This window comes from Thermobia domestica, chromosome 13, assembly GCF_964235325.1.
Source record: "Thermobia domestica chromosome 13, izTheDome1.hap1.1, whole genome shotgun sequence".
NCBI classification, from domain to species: Eukaryota; Metazoa; Arthropoda; class Insecta; order Zygentoma; family Lepismatidae; genus Thermobia; species Thermobia domestica.
In genome coordinates, this window is record NC_137466.1 from 217,226,414 (window position 1) to 217,253,108 (window position 26,695).

The 26,695-nt window shown below is 37.1% G+C and overlaps 1 protein-coding gene across 1 annotated transcript in view; it reads left to right on the forward strand.

The window, feature by feature from the left end:
- The window catches only part of LOC145667740 (sodium-coupled monocarboxylate transporter 2-like), an 86,912-nt gene that overhangs the window by 44,758 nt on the left and 15,459 nt on the right, over positions 1-26,695 (forward strand). The window contains exons 9-14 of the mRNA XM_081735183.1: positions 1,572-1,680; positions 3,700-3,809; positions 7,056-7,239; positions 14,970-15,056; positions 19,117-19,280; positions 25,829-26,052. Of these exons, the coding sequence (XP_081591309.1) occupies positions 1,572-1,680; positions 3,700-3,809; positions 7,056-7,239; positions 14,970-15,056; positions 19,117-19,280; positions 25,829-26,052 (878 nt within the window). The remainder of the gene's footprint in view (positions 1-1,571; positions 1,681-3,699; positions 3,810-7,055; positions 7,240-14,969; positions 15,057-19,116; positions 19,281-25,828; positions 26,053-26,695) is intronic.

A 26,695-nucleotide genomic window follows, 5' to 3' on the forward strand; every position in this document is an offset into this window, starting at 1 on the left:
CAGAAAAACTTGGCGAGCAGCATTTCAGATTTCAATGAAGTCATATAAAAGTTTGAAGTTCGAAAAAAAACGAAGAAAGACCTTTTATTTTAAAATAATGCATAGCTTATTTAATTAAATAATTTTTGTTTAACTGCTTGCTTGAATATATGCAATTTCCTTGCTTTTTTCTTCTTTTGGGTTAACGCCATCATTCAGGGCTTACAGCACATACTATATATTCAACTTATCTCTTGTTCAATAACACGAGTGTAGAAGTTTTGTACCTGGGTATATAAATAGTTTATGAACGTACATTTATAATGGTTGTTTCAAATAAAGAAAATTGCTTATACATTAAATCAATATTAGAGAATACACTTCAATCAATAAATATACAAATATAGCTTAAAAAGACTTTCCTTTTCATATTTCCTGAATATTTTTTGGATAAAACTCTGGGGGAGGGAAACACTTGCGCGCATCTACATACCTTTGATATTGCACCGGTGCTTCTACAGACTACGAATCGCTACTGATATATATATATTATAACACATCTTCGAGATGGGACTAATCATAATAATAATAAATTAGCATGCACTCAAAATATTTCAATATAACAAAGTACAATAAATAATTAATTCAATATATAGAAAATTCGTGTAACTTATTGTTTGGTTAATTTATGTATATTCTGTCATTTAGTCTTGTCTTATCTGAGTTCTAGCACGTTCAGTGGTGTACGCAAACGGATAGGTTTCCAGGTTTTAATCCAATCCCTTCAAGAAGATATTATGAAAAAATAAAAATTTACCGTAATAAAGTATGTATTAAAAAATCTTCAAGCAATATAAACTTGGGAGCTAAAACTTGCTACTTGATGAAATTCTTCCTACACCACTGAACCCGTTTACCTACTGTGTCTACTAAGTGGTGTCACTAAGGGAGTACAACAGAGATAAAATAGAGCAAAACTAATAATATTCGGTCCTTCCTTGGTTCAAAAAAGTAAATTCAAAACTGGAAAATTGAAAGATCAAAGGATAGATTGATATTATTATGCACTCAAGACTTGTGTAATATTATGGTTACTCTGTCGGATGGACAGCCTGACTTCTGTCATCAAGAAACTATATTTTTAATGATGTACACTCATGTCCAAAATGATTGTCGCATATCTATAACTGTCTTCTTGTAACAATATAATTTGATAACGATTTTGCAGGGTACTTTTAATACTGATACTATGTGTATAATCGGGAAATGTAAATTTGTGGTAAATTTCATAGGGAAAGAATTATAAATACGAAAATTAGAATGAGTAGAACCAAATGTTGCTAAATGGACCAGAAAATTTTATTTTCGTTTTATTGTTCTTATTTACTGATCTTTTGACACGAAATTTGCCACACATATGTCTTTGACGATTATACACATATTAACATTATAGGAAATACCGGGTAAATTCGTTTTCAAATTATATTCCTACAACAATATATGTATAAATATGCGACAATAATTTTGGACATAAGAGTACGTGTAGATTCTAAACGTAATTATTAAAAACATCTTAATGATCTTTTTTTCAGCTCTGTCGGTTTGTTCACGATTGGAATCATTTGCTTTGTGACAATCTGCAGTTACACGGGACTCGTTATCTACGCTTCATACAAGGATTGTGATCCACTCACTTCAGGCGTAAGTACTGCTGGAAACTTATTTAGGAGTACACAAAAGAATTCACGAATCTCACCCAAAACTGATACATAAAGCGACGGTAGATGATAGTAAACTAACATCGTGTTTGTGGGATATCCCGAACCTGTCAAACAGAGAGTTTAAAAACATGCACTACTCACATTAATAGCACAAGCAACTAGTGACGATAGCAGGTGAGGCAAGGGGAGGGCGCAACTCTGATGGCTACGTCTGATTCCTCGACTTCCCCCTAAGTGTGTTGCAATGTATATTAAGTATTATAAATTATCCTTTTTTAGGTATACAAAAAGATTAAGAATTAAAATTGACATCATTTTGAGCGGCTACACAACCAGCTACTAAAACTGGTAAAAGATAGTACAAATGTTGAATATTCGTTGAGATATGGTATAACATATTCACCCTAAATCTTAGTGTAGTTGTGTTTAGCTATTGGTGGAGCCGGCTGACAATCAAGCGCCATATTGTTTTACACTTGCCTAATGGGATTCTAACTCAAAAACCTAGACGGTCCATAACGAATACTGCACGCTGGAGTGTCCTGGGATATACAGAGGCGCTTTATCCTTCTGGAAGACGAGGCTTGGTAGCGACATTCGGAATGTGCGACTCCTTAGTCGTACTTTCCTAAACGGATATCAAAGATGATTGATGTATGTAGCTTATTATCCCCATACAAGACAGCCTGGAGAAGCATGGCCCGAAAACTGCAACTACCAGGTTAACCTATGTTTCCCGTCGTGTACACAGCCGATGGACCACTATCATCTCTCGACCCATGCAAGAGGGAATTTGCTGAATGACCACCAGGCGTCTCGCAATATAAGTGTACGGCCACGGTCGAAAACACTTAATTGCACAATAAAAGTTCGCTTGAACAGTCTCGGCATTGCAGGGACAGATACAGATCAACACACAACGAATCCCCAACTACACTTGTCCTACCGTCCTTGTACGGTAGCCGACTTGCTGGGACCAGTGTTTCTTTGAGAAACAATGTTCCGGGGGGACACACTTGGTATTCCGGGGGCAGTGCTAATACTATTCTATTTATTATTATATTATAGACGTATTATTTTGGTATAAGTTCTTTATCTCCAACTGGTTCACAAATTCTCGAAACATTTCTATGTAAACTACGCTTGTCTCAGTAGACTCGAAAAAAATTGGTCCGATGATGCGACACTGTGATATTGCACACGACACGCCAATCTTTTGTGAATGCAGGAGTTACTCGGACATTGCATGTGGATTTTCATTACACCATAAACGTGTATTCTGAGAGTTTACATAGCCAGAGAGGTGGATCCACGCCTTATCACTGAACCATGTGTATTGCAGAATTACTACACATGTTTTATAAGACAATTTCAGCAGAATTACTACACGTTTGTGGGGCCTCTTTCGAGTAGGACACCCTCTATATATGCATAGATATATATTATAAATTATATCTAGTTTTCCTCTTTTCCGCGTTGCTTCTCTTGGTCTACGTTGCTGTTAGTTGCATTTTTGTACAGAAGATGATAGAAGTAGTCAGTGCTTTTACCCAAGGATGTTATAAAATAAAGGATTTGCCCATACAACAGAATCGTGAAGCATGCGTCACAGTTTCGCCACACCCACTCCACTCTCTCCGCGCCAGTAAGATCGCAATATTTCGAGCCAACAATCATGGCGGAAACGAGAGTAGCTAAACAGACATGCCGGCTCAGACGATACTTGGTTGTTGTTTTTTTGGTTTCATTGAGTTCACAAGATAAAGATACGTATGGGTAGATCCGATATTCTATAACATCCTTGGCTTTACCAGCAAGAAAGACAGATGAAACATTCAAAAGGGCGATTTCACTGAAATTAACACTGTTACTAATTGCCTCTCTGCTGTTATAATCACCTTAGAACGGAACCACCTTTGCAAAATACATGCATTGTTTAAATCGTTCCCTGTCTTTTTTCAAGCACAGTACGTGTTGCTTATTCGTTGAATTGTTTCAGGTCATAGACTCCAGCGATCAACTACTTCCTTTGTTTGTGATGGACAAGACGAAAAGTATCCCAGGCCTTCCAGGGTTGTTTATTGCTGGAGTGTTTAGCGCTGCACTTAGGTAAGTTATAAGTCTTTCTTTAGAATTACTCTTGCCTGGCTAGAGTGGGAGCATCTCAGATGATGGACCGCCTGCTAGCACTGTCTGAGAGAACTTAACCCAACATTGCATTAGAGTGTGGTAGGGAAGTGTGATGCTTAAAGCTCGCGGGTTTATGAATAGAAATATGACAACAATACATCCGTATACACCCGTTACAGAACAAATCACCCGTAATATTTGCCTACATTCCATATCCTCATCATACGTTTTCATCAAGTTGTTATCGAGCATATTATAGAACTTGCATCATGTCTATATCAAAACGATACCAAGTTAAGCAATGTTTTATTTACTAGGATTCAACTGTTTAATTTTAAAAGCTAGGTAAATGTTGTCTATAATGAATAGTTGAAATATATTGTTGCATGTCAGTCTCTTCATTATATCCGTACGTATAACAGAAATGTTTTAAACGTATAAATTTAAATGATTGTTACTTCGTTACACGTGTGTTTGGAAATGCCACATGCAATGAACATTCATGGAGGCTAAGGGGATTTAAGTCTCTCAGTCAACTAAACAAAATTCTTTGGTATATTTTTGATAATAATTTCAATCATTATGATGATTTGGAAATTAAATAAAAATTAAGATACCTCCTCTAAATTTATCTCTTGTGTGCTCGGAATCTCCTGTATCTTTAAAACATGTGTTTGAACAGAGCCGGTATCACGGGTTGACAGGTGCTGCTGACATGAAATGTTTTCCCGCTCGCAATTTCTGTACCTTATCCCACAATCAGCTAAGGTTCTCTCCTGAAATGTGGCGATGCAGCTGGAGGTCACCATGCTGAGATCGTAGTTTTCCACCCATATCAATTTTAAAATAGTTATACATTCTAAACAAAAATCTTACTTGTACGAATTGACCTTACTGTTATCACCTATTATTGACGAAAAACTAATATTCCACGTCTAATTGGAGGAATAAATTAATATAATCACAACGTTTGAACTCCATACATTATGGCCACTTATTGAAGAAGGATTGTGATAGGTTCGAGCTAGAAACGAGAGGGTGCTTCTTGCTACTGCGCATTAAAATTCTCTCCGTCTTCCAACCTACTCCCGGTTCTAAGTGACCAGAATATAATAAGGCTCAAAGATCATAGCTGAGCTAAATGATAAGGTTCTGTAGATGGACGGACGTTTCCTCGGGTTTGCCAGTAGAATGACTTGATTGAAACCAAGATGGCTGCCATAAGAAGGAAAAAAAGGTTCTAATGTGCCGCTCATATTCCCTGAAAGCGGTAATTAAACTTAAATTTCACGCCTCTATTCCGAGGAATCATCTCAAGGATTTCCGCAAGCACTCTTTTCTTCCCCTCTTACCTTTAATTTTTCAAGAGCAATGTGGGATGTTTTTCCCTTCAAGTTTCATTAAATATCATAATCTCGTCAGAAGTAAAGAAACTGAATACAAGTGCATAAATTGTTCATATCTGAATAAATTGCAGTTTGTGTCAAAAATTGCAATAATAGCTATTAGAAAAAAGATTTTGATAGAAATTGTTGTATTTTGTTTAATTTTCAATTTACAAGTTCAACTGAAACTAGTATCATCATCATTGTGGGTTATTCTGCTATTACTGGTAAGTTACTTAACTCAACGAAAAACTAAAGACCGCAGTCTTCAACTAACCTCTTCATCTTCATATAAGAATTTTATGTTTTAATATTCTTTACCACGTCCCTCATCATAGAGTTCCTTCTCAGCCAATGGCGTAACTAATTTTTTTCCTCTTTCTAATGACGTTTAAAATTGTTCTTTGCTCTCTCGCTATTTCTAACACTTTCTCATTCGTTTCCCGTTCAACCCAGTTATTCTCTCTATTCTTCTCCACACCCACACTTAAGAAGTTCCCAGTCTTCTCTCATCACTTTTGCGTAATTTTCTGCCCCATGGATTACAATTCTCCACTCGAAACATTTTGAGACTCTTTCTTAGCTCTTTATTCAAAGTGGTTTAGAACACAGACCACACAAAGGGATTGTTCTGCACCCTCTGCTCTGAACTTGTATAAGTAAACAAGATGTTTGCATTGTACGTTTAGACAGTCATCATATACCTAACTAGTCCATCAAATCAGAAAAAGAAGAATTAACTCCTCCATTTTCCTACCCCTTCTGGAAGAATTTTCTAAAATTTAAGAAAGGAAATTGGAATTATGTGTATCAAAAAGAAAAAAAAATCTCGAGTGTCGTCCAATGCTTTGGGAAAAACATGTCATAGCGAAAAAAGTTTCTCATGTAATAATCAGTTTTCGCACATTTTGATCCACCATTAGAATATTAATTCCATTGTCAGAACAAAACGTGATAACAAATACCCTATATCCATCCGAAAGAAATTATCTTTCCAGGGATGAGGCGTTAGAAAATAATTATCAATTAAGCACATGTTCGTTGGAGGAGACCGAAGGAAGATGTTCGGAGATAATAGTGCCACAATAACTACCGGCTGCCCAACAAATAACCACTAAGGTTCGTTACGAATCTAGACATACAAAGAATCTTATTTCTCGTTTTACTTGCACACTTAGAATTCACTAGACATCACCTATTTATCTATTGCGTATTATAACAGAAGGAACCTTGACCTGCTCCTATAAACCTTAAAATATCAATTACCACACTTGACTCTAACTCCCTGTAAACATACAATTTTATACAAACAACAAGCCTAGTAATGCTCTTCAATTGTTACTAACATCTTATCCAATTAATCACAATTAAAACCTTGTCTAAATACTATAAATGCTATAACTGAACATTCTCCCGGGTATTGCCCCAAAACCAAATTGTCAGGAAATGACAAATAACATGAAATAATTTTCCAAGTAAGTTGAGTACGCTTGGAGATTACCCCGAATAAACAGTCACAAGCATTCTTGCTGGATAATATTAGTTTAAGTTACTTTGAACAAACTCACAAAAAAATTCTCTCGAACATTCTTACCTGATAATATTATAATACCTCACCTTCAACACTCAAAACATTCTCACAAACATTATTACTTAATAATACCTATTGATATAGGTCGACTAATTTTCGCATAGCTTCTTCCATGTTTTATGCTATGTTCATTTAACTCCAAATACTCTGCTCATGTAAAGTTCCGCCGTTTGTAATTAGTTAAAGATGGTTTTGTTTTGTTATCAAAAATAAAGAACACTTCACTAAAGAAAACCTTCACCTTTTCAGCTCAATGTCTACAGGTATGAACTCCGTGTCTGGGGTTCTCCTTCATGACTTCGTACGAGGCGTAATGAAGAAAGACATTTCTGAAGCCAAAGGAACTCTATTCGTCAAACTGGCTGTGATTGTGTTCGGATGTGTTTGTTTCTCTTTTGTGTTCGTGGTTGCCTCCTTGGGGACCATTTTACAGGTAATATATCACCTATAAATGTATTAAGGGTAACAAAGGTATTAACGACTTAATGTTAACATTATTATAATGGAAGTTCATTTTTAATGGATCACGTTTTTCACTGAGTTCATGATTTCATCATTTTAATGCATTGATCGCCATCTTAAGATCCATCAATCCTTGAGAGCCGCGGTAGCTCAACGGTAGAGCTTAACCTATGGTGCATGGGGTCCTCGCTTCAATCCCAGCTCGCGCCAATGGAACTTAGTGGTGGACAAACACCGTGTGCGTGGGTTTTCTCGGGGTTCTCCCGTTTCCTCTAACTTTCTTCATTCCACCATTCCATTCATTTCTCATCATCACCGTCTCCTTTAGCCTAGTCGGTATAACCGTGGGACGTAAAACTTAAAGATTTCATTTCATTCCCCCATTGACAATTTGCCACCATCGATGGCGGATCGCCTCCTAATTTGGCGGCGAGACCCCCAATACATGCAGTGTCATGGCGGGATGTGGGCGTTGCCCGCTTATGCCGTTTTGCAGCTCTTTCCCGCTGCACAGTGGGCCAGAATCAGAATCTGACTGGAAAAAAGTAGTTTTGGCAACTACGTCTAATCTACATTCGAACAGCACAGTTGTGTTAAGTAATAAATAAGGTTTCTTGCTGCGTATCAGTAAACACGGATAACAGCATATAGTGGCGGCAGCAGCACCTCAAAATTGATAGTTCATTATCTGTTTTATAGCGCGCTGAATTGGGGTAGTATGAACGTAAGGTTTGCGGTTTAATTGCGCATGTGAAAAGGCAACGAACGATCGCAAAATAAGCTATGAGTAAAGGTATGTATATGTACTTGTTATTTGACTAAAGTTTTGATTGATTGGTTTACGTTGCTGTTCTGTAGAAGCATTTCTAGAGAGTCGAAGTAATCACGTATTGAAGAACTGCTACTGGAAATTGAAATTGAGATTTAAAAATGTACGTTCATGTCTGTATTGAGATCTTTCGTCATGGTGTAGTTTGATATATGTATTTCGAAATACAGTTGTGATCTACTGCCCGTTCTTGCCCGATTTTTATATTTATCGTCTTTTCAAAGTTAGGTGTAGCGAGCCGGATACGCTCTTCGTGACGTGAAGAACCTGTACGAGGTATTGCGTTCTAAACCATCAAACGAAGCACTTTTTAATTATGATACGAACAGTTATGGAATGTAAATTCTTTCTGTGGATGTTGTTCGCAGTGTGAGAGTGACTTTAAGTGCTTTCAAGGAGTACGTTTGAGGAGGAAGTTTCTGTAACAGGGTTTCACATCTTCCCATTCACCATTGTGAACACAAGTTTAGGGATATCATTTACTTCCTTCTCCTGAATTGGTACATTAGTAGGCTTTAAATTACGTATTTGGGTTTCCATTGAACATACCTATTTTCTCGACAGTTCAGTTCTTTTTTCTGGTACAATAATTTAATGGGTTGACAAAATCTAGGCGAGGATGGTTTGGGATTTTGCTACAAAATTGCTTTGTCAACCTCCCCATCTGATGTTGAATACAACTGTAGGGGAACGAAGGAGATAGCAAAAATATCTGAGCCACTAGTTCAATTTATCTTCTGTTTGAACTTTCTGCTTATAAACATTATGACAACTTCTTCCATCGCAACCCCACTCACACACTAATTTCATTATGTCTCCATCTTTGGTGCACTGTTTAATATAATCTTCATGTAAAATCACGATGCGCTCAATTGTCTGATTTACTATTGCTTGTAAATTATCTTCGGCTGACGTGTCAGTTACTATAATATTCTTTTCTCTGGGATAACGCTTTAATTTTGCTTCCCACACCACTTTATACGACGGATATATGTCACAATGTTTTGCCTTTGCACCTAGTGTCAAATGTGCATACTCTCTTTTTGTTAAGTTGTTATCTATAGTAAGTGCCACGACTTCAACCGGAGAATAAGTGTTTGAGAGAATTTTTGGCGAATGATAAGCCTTTTTGATTTTCGTTGCTCCATTAAGTGTCGTTTGAGTGATTTCTCCTAATACAACCGCGGCATCTCTTTCTCCAGCAGCTCTCAATGAACATTGGGTAGCAAACACCAGCTCGTACTCAGAATGCTTTGTAACGAGTGGTTGTACAAGTTTTTTCTTCGACTTTGTTTCCGGATCTTCGAAGAGTTTACTAGGTCTGCCTGATTTGCTTGTCCAAGGCCTATGTTCTTGGCTTCAAGAGATCGTTTTGAAACCAGTAAATACATTATCAGAGAACTTAACATGTCCTTCCAACCAATCATTATATTTGGATAAACATTTATCAGTCATTCTATTATACAGCTTCCAACGCTTCTCGAAATCATTTTGAAGGCACTTAAAGTCACTCTCACACTGCGAACAACATCCACAGAAAGAATTTACATTCCATAACTGTTCGTATCAAAATTATAAAGTGCTTCGTTTGATGGTTTAGAACACAATACCTCGTACAGGTTTTTCACGTCACGAAGAGCGTATCCGGCTCGCTACACCTAACTTTGAAAAGACGATAAATATAAAAATCGGGCAAGAACGGGCAGTAGATCACAACTGTATTTCGAAATACATATATCAAACTACACCATGACGAAAGATCTCAATACAGACATGAACGTACATTTTTAAATCTCAATTTCAATTTCCAGTAGCAGTTCTTCAATACGTGATTACTTCGACTCTCTAGAAATGCTTCTACAGAACAGCAACGTAAACCAATCAATCAAAACTTTAGTCAAATAACAAGTACATATACATACCTTTACTCATAGCTTATTTTGCGATCGTTCGTTGCCTTTTCACATGCGCAATTAAACCGCAAACCTTACGTTCATACTACCCCAATTCAGCGCGCTATAAAACAGATAATGAACTATCAATTTTGAGGTGCTGCTGCCGCCACTATATGCTGTTATCCGTGTTTACTGATACGCAGCAAGAAACCTTATTTATTACTTAACACAACCGTGCTGTTCGAATGTAGATTAGACGTAGTTGCCAAAACTACTTTTTTCCAGTCAGATTCTGATTCTGGACCACTGTGCGCTGGCGGCCCCCAACAACGATAGTAGCTGTTCCGCAAAAATGCTCGCGATGCAGTTTTGCAGCTATTTTGCGTGGCTGCCCGCCAGTGACGATAACAGCTTTGCCGCTATGATTGGAGAAATCGTCGTCTGGTCGCGCTGCCTGTATTATGTTCGGTTCGCGTTTTTCATTTGTTACTTGGTGATTGGTGTGGGTGGACTCACTTCAAATGTTTACAACAGCGTTGCCAGGTCTCCTGATATTCCAGGAGATTTCCTGGTTTTTCAAGTTATCTCCTGGTCTACTGATTTTTCTTTAAAAAATGTTACAAACTCCTGGTTTTGCGTATCATTTAAAAACACTTAGAAAATGTAGTCTTCAGAAACCAAAAGGAGTTCTTATCTACAGATAAAATGTGCTTTGCAGCAAAAGTTTCCCTATTCATGGCATCAAGAAATCTCCCAAATTATGGACTGCAAGATTTTTAACTCCGGTGTCTTGAATTATATATTGAAGCAGTACATCAAATTCGAGAGAGATATGAGCTCCTCCGTGGCTAAGCACGCGTGGAAGGACCGGGTTCAATTCCCGGTGGGACCTTAAATGGTTCGGATTCCACGTTAATCAGTAGGTCTACGTTTCATATAGCCTCGCTGTTGAACGGGACGTTAAACTCAACTCAACTCAACTCGAGAGAGAGAGAGAGAGATACGCTTCATGATCCCGCCATGAAACATTTAGAGATGATTAGCCCATCAAACGAGATAGAGAAATCGGCACAATCAATTGCTCCGCTCGTAGCTGACTCTCCTAATGATATAGAATAGAGTAAATTGCAACTCGTAGACACAGAATGGCGGTTATTGCGAAACAGATTTGTAAACTGAAAATGATGTTTCTGTTCAAGATATTTGGATGCTTGTCAGGAGTGTCATTTCAGATTTTGCTTAGGGTGATAAGACCCTTTGATATAAGTAAAATTTCGCACATTTCAATTATTCACTACTATTCTATTGATAAAATCAATATAAATATGCAACTCAGGGAGGGCAGTTGCCCCTCCCCGTCCTCACTAAATGATGCCTCTGATGCTTGTTAGTAAAAAAAGAAGAAGAAGTAGATAGCCTATAGAGTTAATATTTCCGAATATATCCACATTTGTTATGTCTTTGCTCTGCCTTCCTCAAGTGTCACTGTAGAGAAAAGTATTTTCAATCGTAAATTTGTTGAAGGCGAAACAGATAGACTTGATACCCAAACTTTGCAAGGAGTGCTGCACACAAGAACGCTCACTTCTAACAGCTCATGCTAGGTTCCCCTGTGAATCGCTCTCTAACCAGCAGAGTCAATATTGACATGTACGCAGATAAAGATGATTAGACTTTTGTTGGTAGGTATAATCATTGATGGGTTCACTGTTTGCCTTGTAAAAAAATAATCATCCTAATTAACATCTTTAGATTTTAAGTTGCATCTTCTGGAGTTTTCCTGGATTTTGGATAAGAATTTTCCTAATATTTGGAAAAATTGGTTGGCAACACTGGTTTAGAAAGAGAGTTTACACGTACAACTGGGAGAAGACGTTTTGTGAGTGATAAAAAGGTGCATACATTATACCGTAGTGCTTTTCCAAGTGAACAATAGTCTAGCAACTGTACCAAGGTGCTGGTTAAGGGTCTTCACTTCAGCGAAATTAAACTACCGCTAATTTTTGAATTTTTCTATAATATCTTCAAAACAAATAAAAATATTCGACAAGCAGAAACGTAGTGAACTAGACAATACAATTTTCCATGTTATACCATAATTCACCTATCTGCTTTTGGTATGCCGCTATTTACAGAGCCCGAAAAAATGCTAAATCTATCTACAGTTGCAAATCGAAAGCAGATAGATGAGTTGTGATAACGGTATCGCATGCAAAATCGTATTATCTAGTTCACTACGTTTCTGTTTTTCGAATATTTTTATTTGTTTTGAAGATATTACAGAAAAACTCAAAAATTAGCGGTAGTTTAATTTCGCTGTAGTGAAGACTCTTAAGCGAAAATGACAAGAACATGATGTGTAAGTGGCCCCTGACGGGGAAGATAACGAATAAAATACATGTTATATTGTGTCCTTTCATTAGTTTCATCCCAATGACCATAGTTAGTGTAACACATGTGTCGTGGTGTGTTAAGGGGCCTCATAAGCAAAATTAAAGTACAGCTAATTTTATCATTTTTTCTGTAATCAAACTGAAAAATTAATCGAAAAATTGCTTTGTAGGAACAGTAGTGTGCATGAGATACGGTTATCACGAGTCGGCTAACTGCTTTCGTTAAGCAGAAATTTATGGAATTCGCATAAATTTGGCCACTCTTGGTCACTGGCGGCCCGCTCTCGGCCCGTCAGCGGATTGTCAATGGGGTTTTCATCAATCCTTGAGATAGAATAACTATATCGATTAAAAAAGACTGTTTTCTGTTAAGAATCGAAACATAATACCTGCATGTTTACCTGTTTCCTCAAAAAATAATAACTAAACAGAAAATAAGCTCTACCATACGGTTATTTTTCAAATTGCTCTTAATATTATATAAGCCCTATTTCAAGAATAAACTCTACCCCTAAACTATGGTCCGGAACTTGCACTGCTCGAAATGAATTACTTTGCAGTCCATTAAATCAATAAGTATATGTGTATAGCATATGTTACATCATCTTTGGACAATAATTTCTTCTAACCTAAAGTTTAACACTTAATTATAATTTTATCTCTTAATTACACTCCATATACTGTCATCTTCCTACAAACATAAAGAAGGTGATGATGATGATGATGATACAGATTCAGTTTCACCTTAATGAGTGCCATGATTCGTGTACAATAAATTCTCAGGTTTAGAAACAATTACTTTCTTTTTCTTTTTATCTTTTTTTCTTTTTCTTTCTTTTTTTTGAGAACCGCATGAGTAACTAATATATTAGCCTTTGACTAGCTGGAGGCTCCGCCCCCAGACCCCAATTTTTGCTCAGCCAATGGCCTCGCGTCTCTTTATATATTAGCCTTTGCATCAAGAGTGAATTGCATGCATTTGCTCTTAACATTTTCTGCATTTAGCCCAGCTGGGGGCTCCGTCCCCTAACTCCCGTGCCCAGTAGCGTAGCCAGGATGTGTGTTTGGGGGGGGCCCAAGTGCTGTTATAGGTACATGTAGAAACATTACAAACGAAAAAGTATATAAACATAAAAATATATAAAAAATTACAAACATCAAAGTACCAAAGTACATTGTCGGACCGCTTTGGGGGGGGGGGCCGGCCCCTCTGGGCCCCCCCCTTCCCTACGCCACTGCCCGTGCCTACTCGACCTACGACTTCGCACCTCTTAATCCAACAATTGTATCAAATTTCAAGTTTATTTTCGTATTTCAACTATCTAAAAGGTAAGATTTTATATCCCAAGAAAACGCGCATTTAAATAACATGGGAATTTCTTCATTCCCCCTTCAGACCCCTTAAAAACTAAATCATTCCCCCTTCAGACCCCTTAAAAACTAAATCATTCCCCCTTCAGACCCCTTAAAAACTAAATATTCAGTTTTGGCAATTTTCCTATGGGTTAGTCCCGGAAGGCTACAATCATGCCAAATTTCATCATTCTAATTCTGCCGGAAGTGCCTAAACATTTTGGGATGTAGAAGATGTTCCTATAAATAACATGAGAAAAATTACTGTTCGCCATAAAACAATTATAAAGCTGGAAATTTTTATTTTTGGTAAGATTTACTTAGGTAACGCTAACGAAAACGTACAAGCACATCGAATTCCAAGTTTTTATTCCACTTTCAACTACCTAAAATATGAGATTGTAAGTCCACAAAGAGGGCCTTTTAAATTATATGGGGAATTTCTTCATCGCTCCTTTAGACCCCTAAAAATTAAAAACATTCACTTTTGGAAATTTTCCTGTCTGTTAATCCCAAAAAACTACAATCATATCTAATTTAATCATAGTAACCCTACAACAGGGTGTCTATCGGTCACGAAAGTCACGAAAGTAATGAAAAAGTCACGAAATGAGAAAACGGTCATGAAAGTCAAGAAAAAGTTACGAAATTTAGCTTTTCTTTCACGAATTTTTTTTTTATCTGTGCAAATATAAGTATAGATTGGAAAATTTTATTCTACAAAAGGTCAAAATTCACCACCAAAAATGTCTCTGGTCGTCTTTAGATGCTACCAAATCGCAAACAAATCACACTTCTATCGCATACATGAAAATTCGGCCCAATTCGCACCCAAATCCGCTCTTGAGAATGTTACTAAATTCTATGGTTTGGGAAGGAAAAGGTCACGAAAAAGTCACGAAATGTCATTTTGGAATTTTAGTAGACACCCTGTACAAGAAGTGACCAATAAATTCGGGGTGTACAAGGTGTCCCGTATAAAAAACATGGGGAAGATTTTTCAGTTCCCCATAGAACCACTCTAAACTTGGAAATTTTTAGTTACTAATGTGTAACATTCTGTTTAGATCAATGATTTCTGTTGCTTTGTATATATATATCTCATCTTTGGATATTTTTACCCATAGAATTTTGGGGAGAAAATCTTAAATGTACTAGGTCTAATCTGTTTCAGAAGTTATGAACATGAGTATTGTGTACTGAACTTATTTTTTGTATATTACTTTTGTAGGTTGCAACAAGTCTCACAGCTATTGCTGCCGGAAATCTTTTGGGATTGTTTTCCCTAGGAATGTATGTACCATGGGTCAACTCTAAGGTACGATAACGTTTTCAAGTCTTTCACCTTTTTAACAATATTCGTTTTGCAATTCCACATGTAGTTCTTTGTCGAATCTATCTCTGGGATTCTTAGTATACGTTGGTTTAGTTCAATTTATAAGAGTGTCTTATGAATTTAGAAATGTAAAACAACATAATTATTATAATTAAATTACTGAAAGATACAAAAAAAGTAAATTACTTTGCAAAAAATGCATCAAAAATGAAATAGTTTACACCTGTTATCACGGAAGCATTAATCTTTATTTATTGATAGGTAATTACGTTTCATGATTTTGCTAATTATGTTTAATTTTAAACTTGCTTTCAACATAAATAATGGAATGCTAATATCACTATTAAATATCTTATTTTCGGTATTTATTCTGATGTTGGTGGTCTGCCTGATTTTCGACAAAAAGCGTAATAACAATTACGTAAATTTAAAAATCATCAATTTTTTAGAACCTCTTTAAAAGAATATAACAAAGTAGGGTAGGCTAGAGTAGAGTCAGGGAGGGATAAGTAGAGTAGGGTAGAGTCGGGTTAGCTTAGAGTTAGGGAAGTTTGAATCCATTTTGTTAAAATTAATAATGTAATTTCTCGTTTCTGCGTAAGGATACCAAATGTAGTGTCTTGTACACCTGTAGCCATGTTCAGAATTCAAATGGTCGTTACTCTCCCACAATCCAAACATGAGGTAACCTTGCACGAAGTAGTTCTCTCCGCTTGCCAAATAGTTGCATCATGTTTATAACCGCTTATTAAAAAAAAAAAAAAAAAACAATAAACAACTTGCGGTCTCTTTGCATATTATCAAGCACACAAACAAACAAATTATTCATTTCTTCCCGGTAAATTTTCAAAATTTTGCTAGAAACGGACGACCATCTTTGGAACTTAAGCCTTATTTTCTGTTAATATTTTATTGGTAACAGTTTCTTTCATATCAATAAACTATGAAATCAAATACTGTTTATCAATATCGTAATTCGTTTATTGTAACAATGAAGTAAGGTTATAAGATACTATAAAGTACCGGTGATACAAACATTCACTGCAATCAGGGGTAAAAGTGAGGGGGGACGCGAGGGGACGCAGTCTTCCCACCTCCAAAAATTGTGCACTGCGTCCCTCCAGTTCCTAAAAATTTACAATGGGCAAAGATAGGCAGGAGGAACGGGGTAATGTCATGCCGCTACTTACCGTCCTCCTACCATTTCAGATCCACTTTTACCCCTGACTATAATTACACCAAGTCTTGCTTAATAATGACAATTTCAGTCGTCTAGATCACTCATAGCTTCTTCATTTGCATGCACTGAACAAGTTGTTTAATTGTAAGTTTTAAATGAGCTTCAAGGCCTTTTCTGTCAGACGCAATCTTTTAGAATTCAGAATCACATTATGTGTAGAAAAGCCAGTGGCGGATCTAGATGGTAAAAACTGGGAGGGCCAGCCAGAACCCAGGCTACGATAGGTATACCTGAGTTGACTATAAACTTTCCAAAATATATAGGCTTAAACAATAGCTTAAATTATTTGTCATTTAAAAGAGTAGGGGGACTAGGTCCCCTGCCCCAGGCTAAATCCGCCAGTGAGAAAAGCTTCTTTCAACTGGAGCAGACGACGAATTGCTCTGATTCAAATTGAACACTGACTACAAAACGCTAAACTGTAATATTATCTTAACTGTTGGAGAACTGCAGTTATATTGTATACTTCAATTTTTAAGATTCATACTTCAATATAGGGTATTAAGAAGATAGGTATTTACTCTTTAAAATATTCATTGTTGAAGTGCCTGGCTTTCAAATGTTGCTGGTAATAGAACTTAAAACATATTTTACAAATAATTCTTGATTACAATAATGAGACTAACAGTTAAATCATACAATTAATTATCCCAGAATAGTACTTTATTTTAAATGTTATGCTTTTTTAAGATTGTACTTTATTATGCTTTTAAACTTAGCTTTTTCCTGGACCCTTAGATAATCAGAATCATGTTCAGGGTAGCATCCATATACCTAGTGTTGTTTATGCTTTTTTAAATGTTTTTGGGTTGTTTTACTTACCACGCATATGAAATGTATGCTCTTAAAGTGAATACTTAAAAGTGTCTTAATTAATACTGTAGGCTTACTGTGGTAAATACTTTTTAGTCCGAGAAAAGCATATTACAAAGTACACAAATTCTACTGAAGTGTTCCGGATAGTACGTGCGAATTCAATAAAAGTTACGCCATTCCCACTAGTGTAGTGGCTAGCGCTCGTGATTTTGGTGTAGGTGGGTCTGGATTCTATTCCTCGTGGGAGAATACATAAAATTTATTTTCAGAATCATTCATTTTTTCCGTTAATCATTCGTTTCTTTTGGCCTAAAGAGCATAATCGTGGGACGTTAAACAAAAGAAACCGATTTCAACAAAAGTTACTTGCAATCTAGATGTTCAGAAATTCCATTTGAAGTGTCCAAGTAGTAATAGCTAACTGCTCTGCGGTAACCAGTTATTATGCCTGCTTGCTTAGTTTGTGAAAGTCGTTAGCCTCATACGATCGCTACGTATATGACAATGTTTCGTCGTCTCCGGTCATTGGTCCGTCCGTGTCTTCATGGGTCAGTTGGGGTCCATCCAGGTCTGTCCAAGTCCTCCGCGTCACCGGGTTTGGTGGATCATTGATCTGGCTGTATCTGAGTCTTCCATCACAGCTACCAACGTTGCGCGAAGAGTTCGGTTCTGTGCCTGTAGGACTGACGTGGTTTTGAGTTGAGTTGATTTTGAGTTTAACGTTTCGTTCAGCAGCGAGGCTATATGAGACGTGGACTTACTGATTAACGTAGAATCCGAACCACATGAACTCCCGCCGGGAATAGAACCCGAGTCTCCATTGACGTGGATTTGAGTTGAAAAAATCAGTGGGTCAAGTCTCAAAGGCAGACTCATTAGGGAACATTTCTCCCCGAATATGGTTAGAGAGAGAAAGCTCGCGGGAAAGGTGAAAATTTGTAGTCGCGACATCAGGGAAGTAGGAAAAGTTTCGCAACTGATGGCACACACACGGCCAATTTTGTTGCCTCACTTAACGCATGTGGTACCGAATTTCTGCCATAGAATGAATTATGCGTAACGAAGTCTGATGGCTGTCCTTAACGTGGAACATAGATAAAGTCAAATATCTTTTCGGGTTTTTTTTTTTTTTTTTTTTTTTTTAAATCTCGGAATAAGAAAATAATTTGCTTGTCATTCTTTCACCAATTCCATTAGTCCTGCACACAAGACATATTGCTTTCGCCGCTCCTGTTGCATTTCATCCCCAGTTAAACACGAAACGTAGTATGCGTCGGAACTGTTGAACTTTCTCCACAAAACCCTCCATCTTGTTTCGACTGCAGAATTAGAATAAATTGAGTTTTTCAATATTACGGAACAACTAATTAAGTAGTATCAATGAAATAGTAAAGAACTCAAGGATGTTATAAAATAGACGAACTGCCCTTACGTATCTTCATCATGTGAAGTCAATGAAGCCAGAAAACAACTGAACATCATCTGAGCCGGTACGTCTGACTGGCTACTCTCGTTTCCGCCATGATTGTTGGCTCGAAACATAGCGATCTTAGTGGCGCGGAGTGGGCAGAGTAGGTGTGGCGAAGCTGTGACGTATGGCTTCACGATTTTGTTGTATTGGCAGATCCTCTATTTTATAACATCTTTGAAAGAACTCTTTACAACACAGTGTTATCAAACTAAAAACAAAACACAATGGGCCTTATGCAGAGTCGATCTGAAGCGTTATTAGTGCCATACTAAAGAGTTCGACTAACATATGTTTCCTGCAGTAGTCAGACCTTTAGTATGACGGTAATCATACGTCAAAACGACTCTGCATAAGGCGGAATGAATTTATGTACCTATCCAACTAGCTTCATTGTATAATATGTTCTCAATATTTTAATGGAACGAATAGTAGTCAATGTAATTTAAGTTAATAACATCAACACGATCTTTCAACATTGTTTTCGTAATAATTCTTTGTTTGTCACTGTTTTTCAGGGTGCTATAGTGGGGACAATAACTGGTCTTCTGTTCGTGGGTTGGATCACCATTGGAACACAATTAGCGGTAATCAATGGTCAGTTGTCGTACCCAACGCTCGATGTTTCAGTTGAAGGCTGTGAACCTCATATCACCCCACCACCACCGAAAGAACCTGTGAGGTACATTACACTATTTATAAAAAGTTTTTTTTTTCATCCCTTCTAGTCTACAGCAATGTTAGAAGTTATCCAATGCTAGAAGTAGTACTTTACTTGTACATACGTAACATCGAAATATTAGCAGAAGAATCGTTGCAGGAAAATTACTCAGTAGCAGAAACAAAACTAGTAAAAAACTAGTAGCAGAGACACCTTGCAAACCGCTCGCTGTAAGTTGCATTGCAACTCGACCAAGCTTGCATCCAGCTAGATTGGAAAGCGTGTGAGCATGGCGCAAGATGGGTTTCAGTAACGAAATTACTTGGAGGCAACCTTGCATCCACTGTTCCATTCAAGCTTGAAGGAAGCGTTTTACGCTTTCAGTAACGAAGTTACATGGAGGCAACTTTGCATCCAGTGTTCCATTCAAGCTTGAAGGAAGCGTTTTACGCTTTCAGTAACGAAGTTACATGGAGGCAACTTTGCATCCAGTGTTCCATTCAAGCTTGAAGGAAGCGTTTTACGCTTTCAGTAACGAAGTTACATGGAGGCAACTTTGCATCCAGTGTTCCATTCAAGCTTGAAGCAAGCGTTTTATGCTTCCAGTAACGAAGTTACATGGAGGCAACTTTGCATCCAGTGTTCCATTCAAGCTTGAAGGAAGCGTTTTACGCTTTCAGTAACGAAGTTACATGGAGGCAACTTTGCATCCAGTGTTCCATTCAAGCTTGAAGAAAGCGTTTTACGCTTTCAGTAACGAAGTTACATGGAGGCAACTTTGCATAAAGTGTTCCATTCAAGCTTGAAGGAAGCGTTTTACGCTTTCAGTAACGAAGTTACATGGAGGCAACTTTGCATAAAGTGTTCCATTCAAGCTTGAAGCAAGCGTTTTATGCTTTCAGTAACGAAGTTACATGGAGGCAACTTTGCATAAAGTGTTCCATTCAAGCTTGAAGGAAGCGTTTTACGCTTTCAGTAACGAAGTTACATGGAGGCAACTTTGCATCCAGTGTTCCATTCAAGCTTGAAGAAAGCGTTTTACGCTTTCAGTAACGAAGTTACATGGAGGCAACTTTGCATAAAGTGTTCCATTCAAGCTTGAAGGAAGCGTTTTACGCTTTCAGTAACGAAGTTACATGGAGGCAACTTTGCATCCAGTGTTCCATTCAAGCTTGAAGAAAGCGTTTTACGCTTTCAGTAATGAAGTTACATGGAGGCAACTTTGCATCCAGTGTTCCATTCAAGCTTGAAGGAAGCGTTTTACGCTTTCAGTAACGAAGTTACATGGAGGCAACTTTGCATCCAGTGTTCCATTCAAGCTTGAAGCAAGCGTTTTACGCTTTCAGTAACGAAGTTACATGGAGGCAACTTTGCATCCAGTGTTCCATTCAAGCTTGAAGCAAGCGTTTTATGTTTTCAGTAACGAAGTTACATGGAGGCAACTTTGCATCCAGTGTTCCATTCAAGCTTGAAGGAAGCGTTTTACGCTTTCAGTAACGAAGTTACATGGAGGCAACTTTGCATAAAGTGTTCCATTCAAGCTTGAAGGAAGCGTTTTACGCTTTCAGTAACGAAGTTACATGGAGGCAACTTTGCATCCAGTGTTCCATTCAAGCTTGAAGGAAGCGTTTTACGCTTTCAGTAACGAAGTTACATGGAGGCAACTTTGCATCCAGTGTTCCATTCAAGCTTGAAGGAAGCGTTTTACGCTTTCAGTAACGAAGTTACATGGAGGCAACTTTGCATAAAGTGTTCCATTCAAGCTTGAAGCAAACGTTTTACGCTTTCAGTAACGAAGTTACATGGAGGCAACTTTGCATCCAGTGTTCCATTCAAGCTTGAAGCAAGCGTTTTACGCTTTCAGTAACGAAGTTACATGGAGGCAACTTTGCATCCAGTGTTCCATTCAAGCTTGAAGCAAGCGTTTTACGCTGGCTACACATCAATAGCCCCTGAACGACCAGTGATGCTATGGCGCTCTGTGAAATTTCTAAAGCATCGCTTGCAAGTACAACAAAAAGCAGATTGTATGAAAGCACGCATTGAAAGCCCAAAGCCAAGCACACGCCAACTCATCGAAACCTTCATTGCTACCTCGTTTCTTTGTTTTCTATATCCATCAATGTGCTCTCTGCTGGTTTAGTGGCTACCACGCGCAACTTCGATGCACACAGAGTCGCGGATTCAATTCCCGGTAGGAGAGCCCTGAAATATTTTAACACATTTAGGTGGTTCGGATTGCACCTTAAATTATGGTCCGCGTCTCACACAACCTCGGTGCTGAAATGGATGCTAAACTGGAATCCAAATTTATGAAGTTATTATCAATATTTTTTTCTTTATTAGTTTCATTCATTCTTTCACACACATACTTTATATACTTTCTTTAAAATATTTTCCTGTACCGATAATTCCTGAAAATATGTTTATAATAAAGTTTTACAATAAAATTGCTAATAATCAAATGTTTACTGGCTAGATCGCCTTTCGTTTGGTTGTTTGGTTTGGAATTTAGCATATCTTCAGCAGCGAGGCTATATGAGACGTGGAAAAATACAGCTTAATGTGAAATCCTAACAATATGAGCTCCGACCGGGAATCGATTACAGATCTCCCAGCTTCTAATCATCGCTGTTAAGTTACTATCAATAAAATAAATATGATTAATATCAAATAATGATAACTTAATGTCCTACTTAACGTTGATAATTTGTACAGTAGGACGTTAATAATCCGAACGCGGTCCCTAGAAGCTTTTTACATTTTGCCTTAGTGCTAGCGATAAACAAACAATTGGTTTGTCCGTCGGCGTTGTGTGAAGTCAGTGTTTTTACAAAAGCTCATTCATATGTAATTGTTTGTCACACATATTTTTATTTTTATTTTCACTTAGACCTATATAAGTCAAGTTTTAAGTGTGAGTTACAAGAACAGTGTAATTTAGTGTACGAGCAGATTCCCTAGAAACATTAAATGTAAGTAGCCTTACGTACGGCATTGTAATTACTGTAGGTACTGTATAACCACTGTATCGATAAAAGAACATACTGTACAGTATATTTATGCGTAAATGGCATTTTCTTGGTCATTTTCGAAAATCCGAACTACCTGTGGTTCCAAATTAGTTCGGATTTTCGACTTCCTACTGTATTTTTACAGCATTGTATTCCAGTGGCGCAACTGAGGGGTCCGCAGGGCCTGCAATGCGGGGAGGCCCGCAGGGTTTGGGGGCCCACTGCGAAGCAAATACCAAGAACTATAGACTACAAAAAGTGAGCTGAATACGATTATTTACTTTAGAAAAGAAAAATATGCTCTGGGTAAAAATTCATCCATTCTAGCAACATCAGTTTAAAAGAATCATCTCAGCACTCGAAGGTTAAAAGTAAATAATTTTTGCCTTTTTCGGTGAGTGTTAATTTTAATTGTAATTTTATTATATTTCATGGTCACTATGTTAACCATGGACCATGGATTTATGAACCATTGTCTTCTACAGGAACATAATATAGTGGGAAGTTAATGGGCATGGTAAAGGGAGCCCAAAAATAATCCTGTGCGGGGCTCGACATTTTTGCGTTACGCTACTGTTGTATTCCTTGTGTTATACTTAATGTGTAATTTAACCTAATTGTCACTGATTAATTGTAATTTGCCAAAGGTAGTTTAGAAGCATAATTGCCAATGGTTTGTTGAAATTTAACAAAGACAAGATATCTGTATAATTGGTAGGAACTGTTTGCCCAGATAGCACGTAAGCTTAAATCAAGGGTCGCTTTCCCTTGATTTTGGCTTAGCAATGTACAGTTGATGCGACAAGCGACAATCAACGTTTATTTTAGCTTGTTTTTAACTTGAAAAGAAGCTTGAATTTATCAACTTTCTACTAAGCCTATTTCAAGTTTGGTTCAAAGCGCTTTACGTTTGTCGATTGTTTAGAAATTGGAGCCATCTGTAGGATTGGTGAGTAGTCTCAGAGATTTGGCGCTTGATTTCTCGCGAAAGGCACGGTGTGGTACGTTGCAGGACCAGGCCAATACAGATTTTATCTGGGCCTCTTTGACTATTACTTCATGTTTCACAGGCCAATTCAAACTGTAAGATTTGGGCCATAGTGTCTATTACAATTTATTATTTCAAGCTTTCCATTTCAAGCATAGCACATGCTTGATATGTCTCGTTTATTGCAAGCTTCTCAGTAAAGCTTGATACAAATTTATTTCTGCACGTGAGAAAATGATTCAACTAGTTGGCGTCATGTATAATTTTTGATGTGAAGGTTAGTATAATGTTCAATGTGTAAGTTACATAAATGATGGTGTGTATTCTTTTGCCACCTGAGGGTCTTTGGATATTGCCACCACTTTATTGGCATTCTTTTAAAAATATTGCAGAAACCATAGGTTACTACTATGTTTACTATTAATAGTAAGTATGGTATGGTTTCTCCTATATATATATATATATATATATATATATATATTGAAAAGAATGCCAATAAAGTGGTGGCAATATCCAAACACCCTCAGATGGCAAAAGAATAAACACCATCATTTATGTAACTTACACATTGAACATTATTCTAACCTTCATACATTATACATGGCGCCAACCAGTTGAATCATTTTCTCACGTGCAGAAATAAATTTGTATCAAGCTTTACTGAGAAGCTTGCAATAAACGAGACATATCAAGCATGTGCTACGCTTGAAATGGAAAGCTTGAAATAAGCTTGAGGTGACAAGCCTGTAGCAAGCATTATGTACCAATTTTGAAATAGACATGAGGTAACAAGTCTGTAGCAAGCATTATGTACCAAGTTTGAAATAGAATTGAGGTAACAAGCCTGTAGCAAGCATTACGTACCAAGTTTGAAATAGACTTGAGATCACAAGCCTGTAGCATGCTTTATGTAACAAGTTTGAAATAAGCTTGAGCTGACAAGCTTGAAACAATCTTACAGTATAAGCCTACAATATGCTTGTCGCCTGCCAACTTCGTCGCTTGAATCAGCATTGATATACGCTTACAGACTTGTCATAACAAGCTTGAAACAAGCTTATATCCTTGTCACGACAACCTTATATCATACTTGTGACAAGCTGTTTCTGCTATCTGGGTGAAGTTCAATGTGACAGAAGCTTATTGGCTACATTTTACATTTTATTTTGCTTTATTTTCTGAATAAAAACTTTAAAAAAAAAAAGATTGATTTAAACACGATTTACGAAGAAATTCCATCTTCGAGATAGAGAAGACAAATAAGGAACGAGGGGGGGAAGAAAATATTTTAAGTTGTGAATAGTATTATATAAGGACATAATTTTAATATACTTTTTTTTCTGTCACAAGATCAAAACAAACTGTTTCTAGAAGATATTTTGCCTCTGAATCCAAATTTAATTGCAGAATTTCTGCATCGACCTCAGTTTTCATATCAAAATGTTTTTTGTATATACGTGTTATAGCTTACGTAAATGCATACAGTATAACTATACGCATTCCAACATGTATGAACTATCCAATATTTATAAATGGTAGTTGACACGAATTTCTTGACATTTCAGTAACTGTACGCATGCGCAAGTGTCGTATCACCTGCAAAACTATGCACATATAATTAATTTTACAAGGCTATTATACTGTAAATAGTGTATTGTTACATGAGCAATCGTAGTCATAAAAAGTTTAAGAATATTTTATGTTTTTTGAAAACAGTTTTTTTTTTTTTTTTTTTTTTTTTGTTACAGTTACAATGCATTATTCAGTATAATACTTAACAGTAATGAAATATGTTTTGTACTACTATAATATTGTTCTCATTACAATCTAATTTTCAAGTATATTTTTATTGTAGCCACAACCCATCCCGTTTTACAATATAGGGTTGCGCTCTTTCGAGACGAGACAGAATTTTTCTGGCGATATTCGAGATGGGAAAAGCTCGGAATAGGTGTCATTTTCATGACACATTTTCGAGACTAGACAGCCTCAACTTTCGTCTTGTAATTCTTAATTTAAGAAAGTTTTTTTTTTTTTTTTTTTGTGAGAATCACTCCGGAACTACCCGTCTTTAGCACAGAATATTAATTGTGCTTCCAGCACCAGGAAAAATCATGGTTACTGTAAAATATGTGGTATGTTAACAGGTTGACTGCCATGAGCATCATATCTGGTGCTCACCTTATTTTTCTTTGGGGCTATGAGCACCATATATGATGCTCATGCTTAATATCACAAATTACTAACCTATTCAGGTTCTTGACCATCATATATGATGCTCATTGTCACAAATTAGTGTGAGACCATGAGCATGACATATGGTGCTCGGCTCCCATTGGTACATTTTTGGGAGAAGTAAAATATCGTGACAAAAATGTGACATGACTATCCATAATTGAGCCAAAGGTAAGAAGAAATTTGTGGCCTCCTGGGACCAGTACCCTCAAATCACCTTGGCAGTCAACCTAGAGCTCTAACAATATTATTAAGTGCGCTAGTTGAGATTACAAATATTTCCTTATTTATTTATTTATTTATTTATTTATTTATTTATTTATTTATTTTAGCGACACCTTGGCCCTTTATAAGTTATCTTACCAGTGGGTGGCGACAGCAGGTTTCCTCACAGTTTGCTTCGTAGGAACTGTAGTAAGCTTCTTAACAGGACCCTGTGACCCTCGAGAGATGGACCCAAGATTGTTTACTCCAATCATTCGAAGATTCCTGCCAACAAAAGACCCAGAGAGCCCGCAGAAAGTTCTCACAGAAGACATGATTAAAAATAATAAAGGTAAAAGCTAGTGTTTTTTGTTCTCATTTTTTTCAGTATGGCTATAGTTAGTGATATTTCACTTAATGCGGTTGTAGCGTAAAAGACAGCTCTCTGCTATGCGCTGTTGCAGTGGCGTATTTACGATTTTGCTTCGGGGGAACTTTGCTAACTTTCGTGGAGGACTTTGCCTGAAAATGTGAAAATTCTACAAGATATTTCATATACTTTACTATAGTAAGTAAGATTTCGGGGGGCTTAAGCCCGGAAGCCCCCTAAATACACCACTGCGCTGTTCACTCGTTCTTGTATGGTATGAAGCATTCCAGTCGCACAGGCATTTCTAACTGACCAATGTCATTTCGAAGCACAGTTTTGAGCCCGGAATAGTGACAAAGAAAAACAGGAAGAATAAAACAGAGGAGGAATAGAGGCAGCGAACAAGTGTTAAAGTAGTCGTTAAGGTGGATCACCACCCGGAAGTCAGTACATATTTTAGCTCCTTCCCTTAACTATTGCGCAATGAAACGTTACATATTAGAAATATTGTACTATAAGATAGGTAATGTTTCAGCTACAGCACAAGACACTGACTCATTTGGTTGTGTCTCCTGATATCAAAAAATGTAACAAATAAAAGAAAATATTTGATTCGTTTTACAAT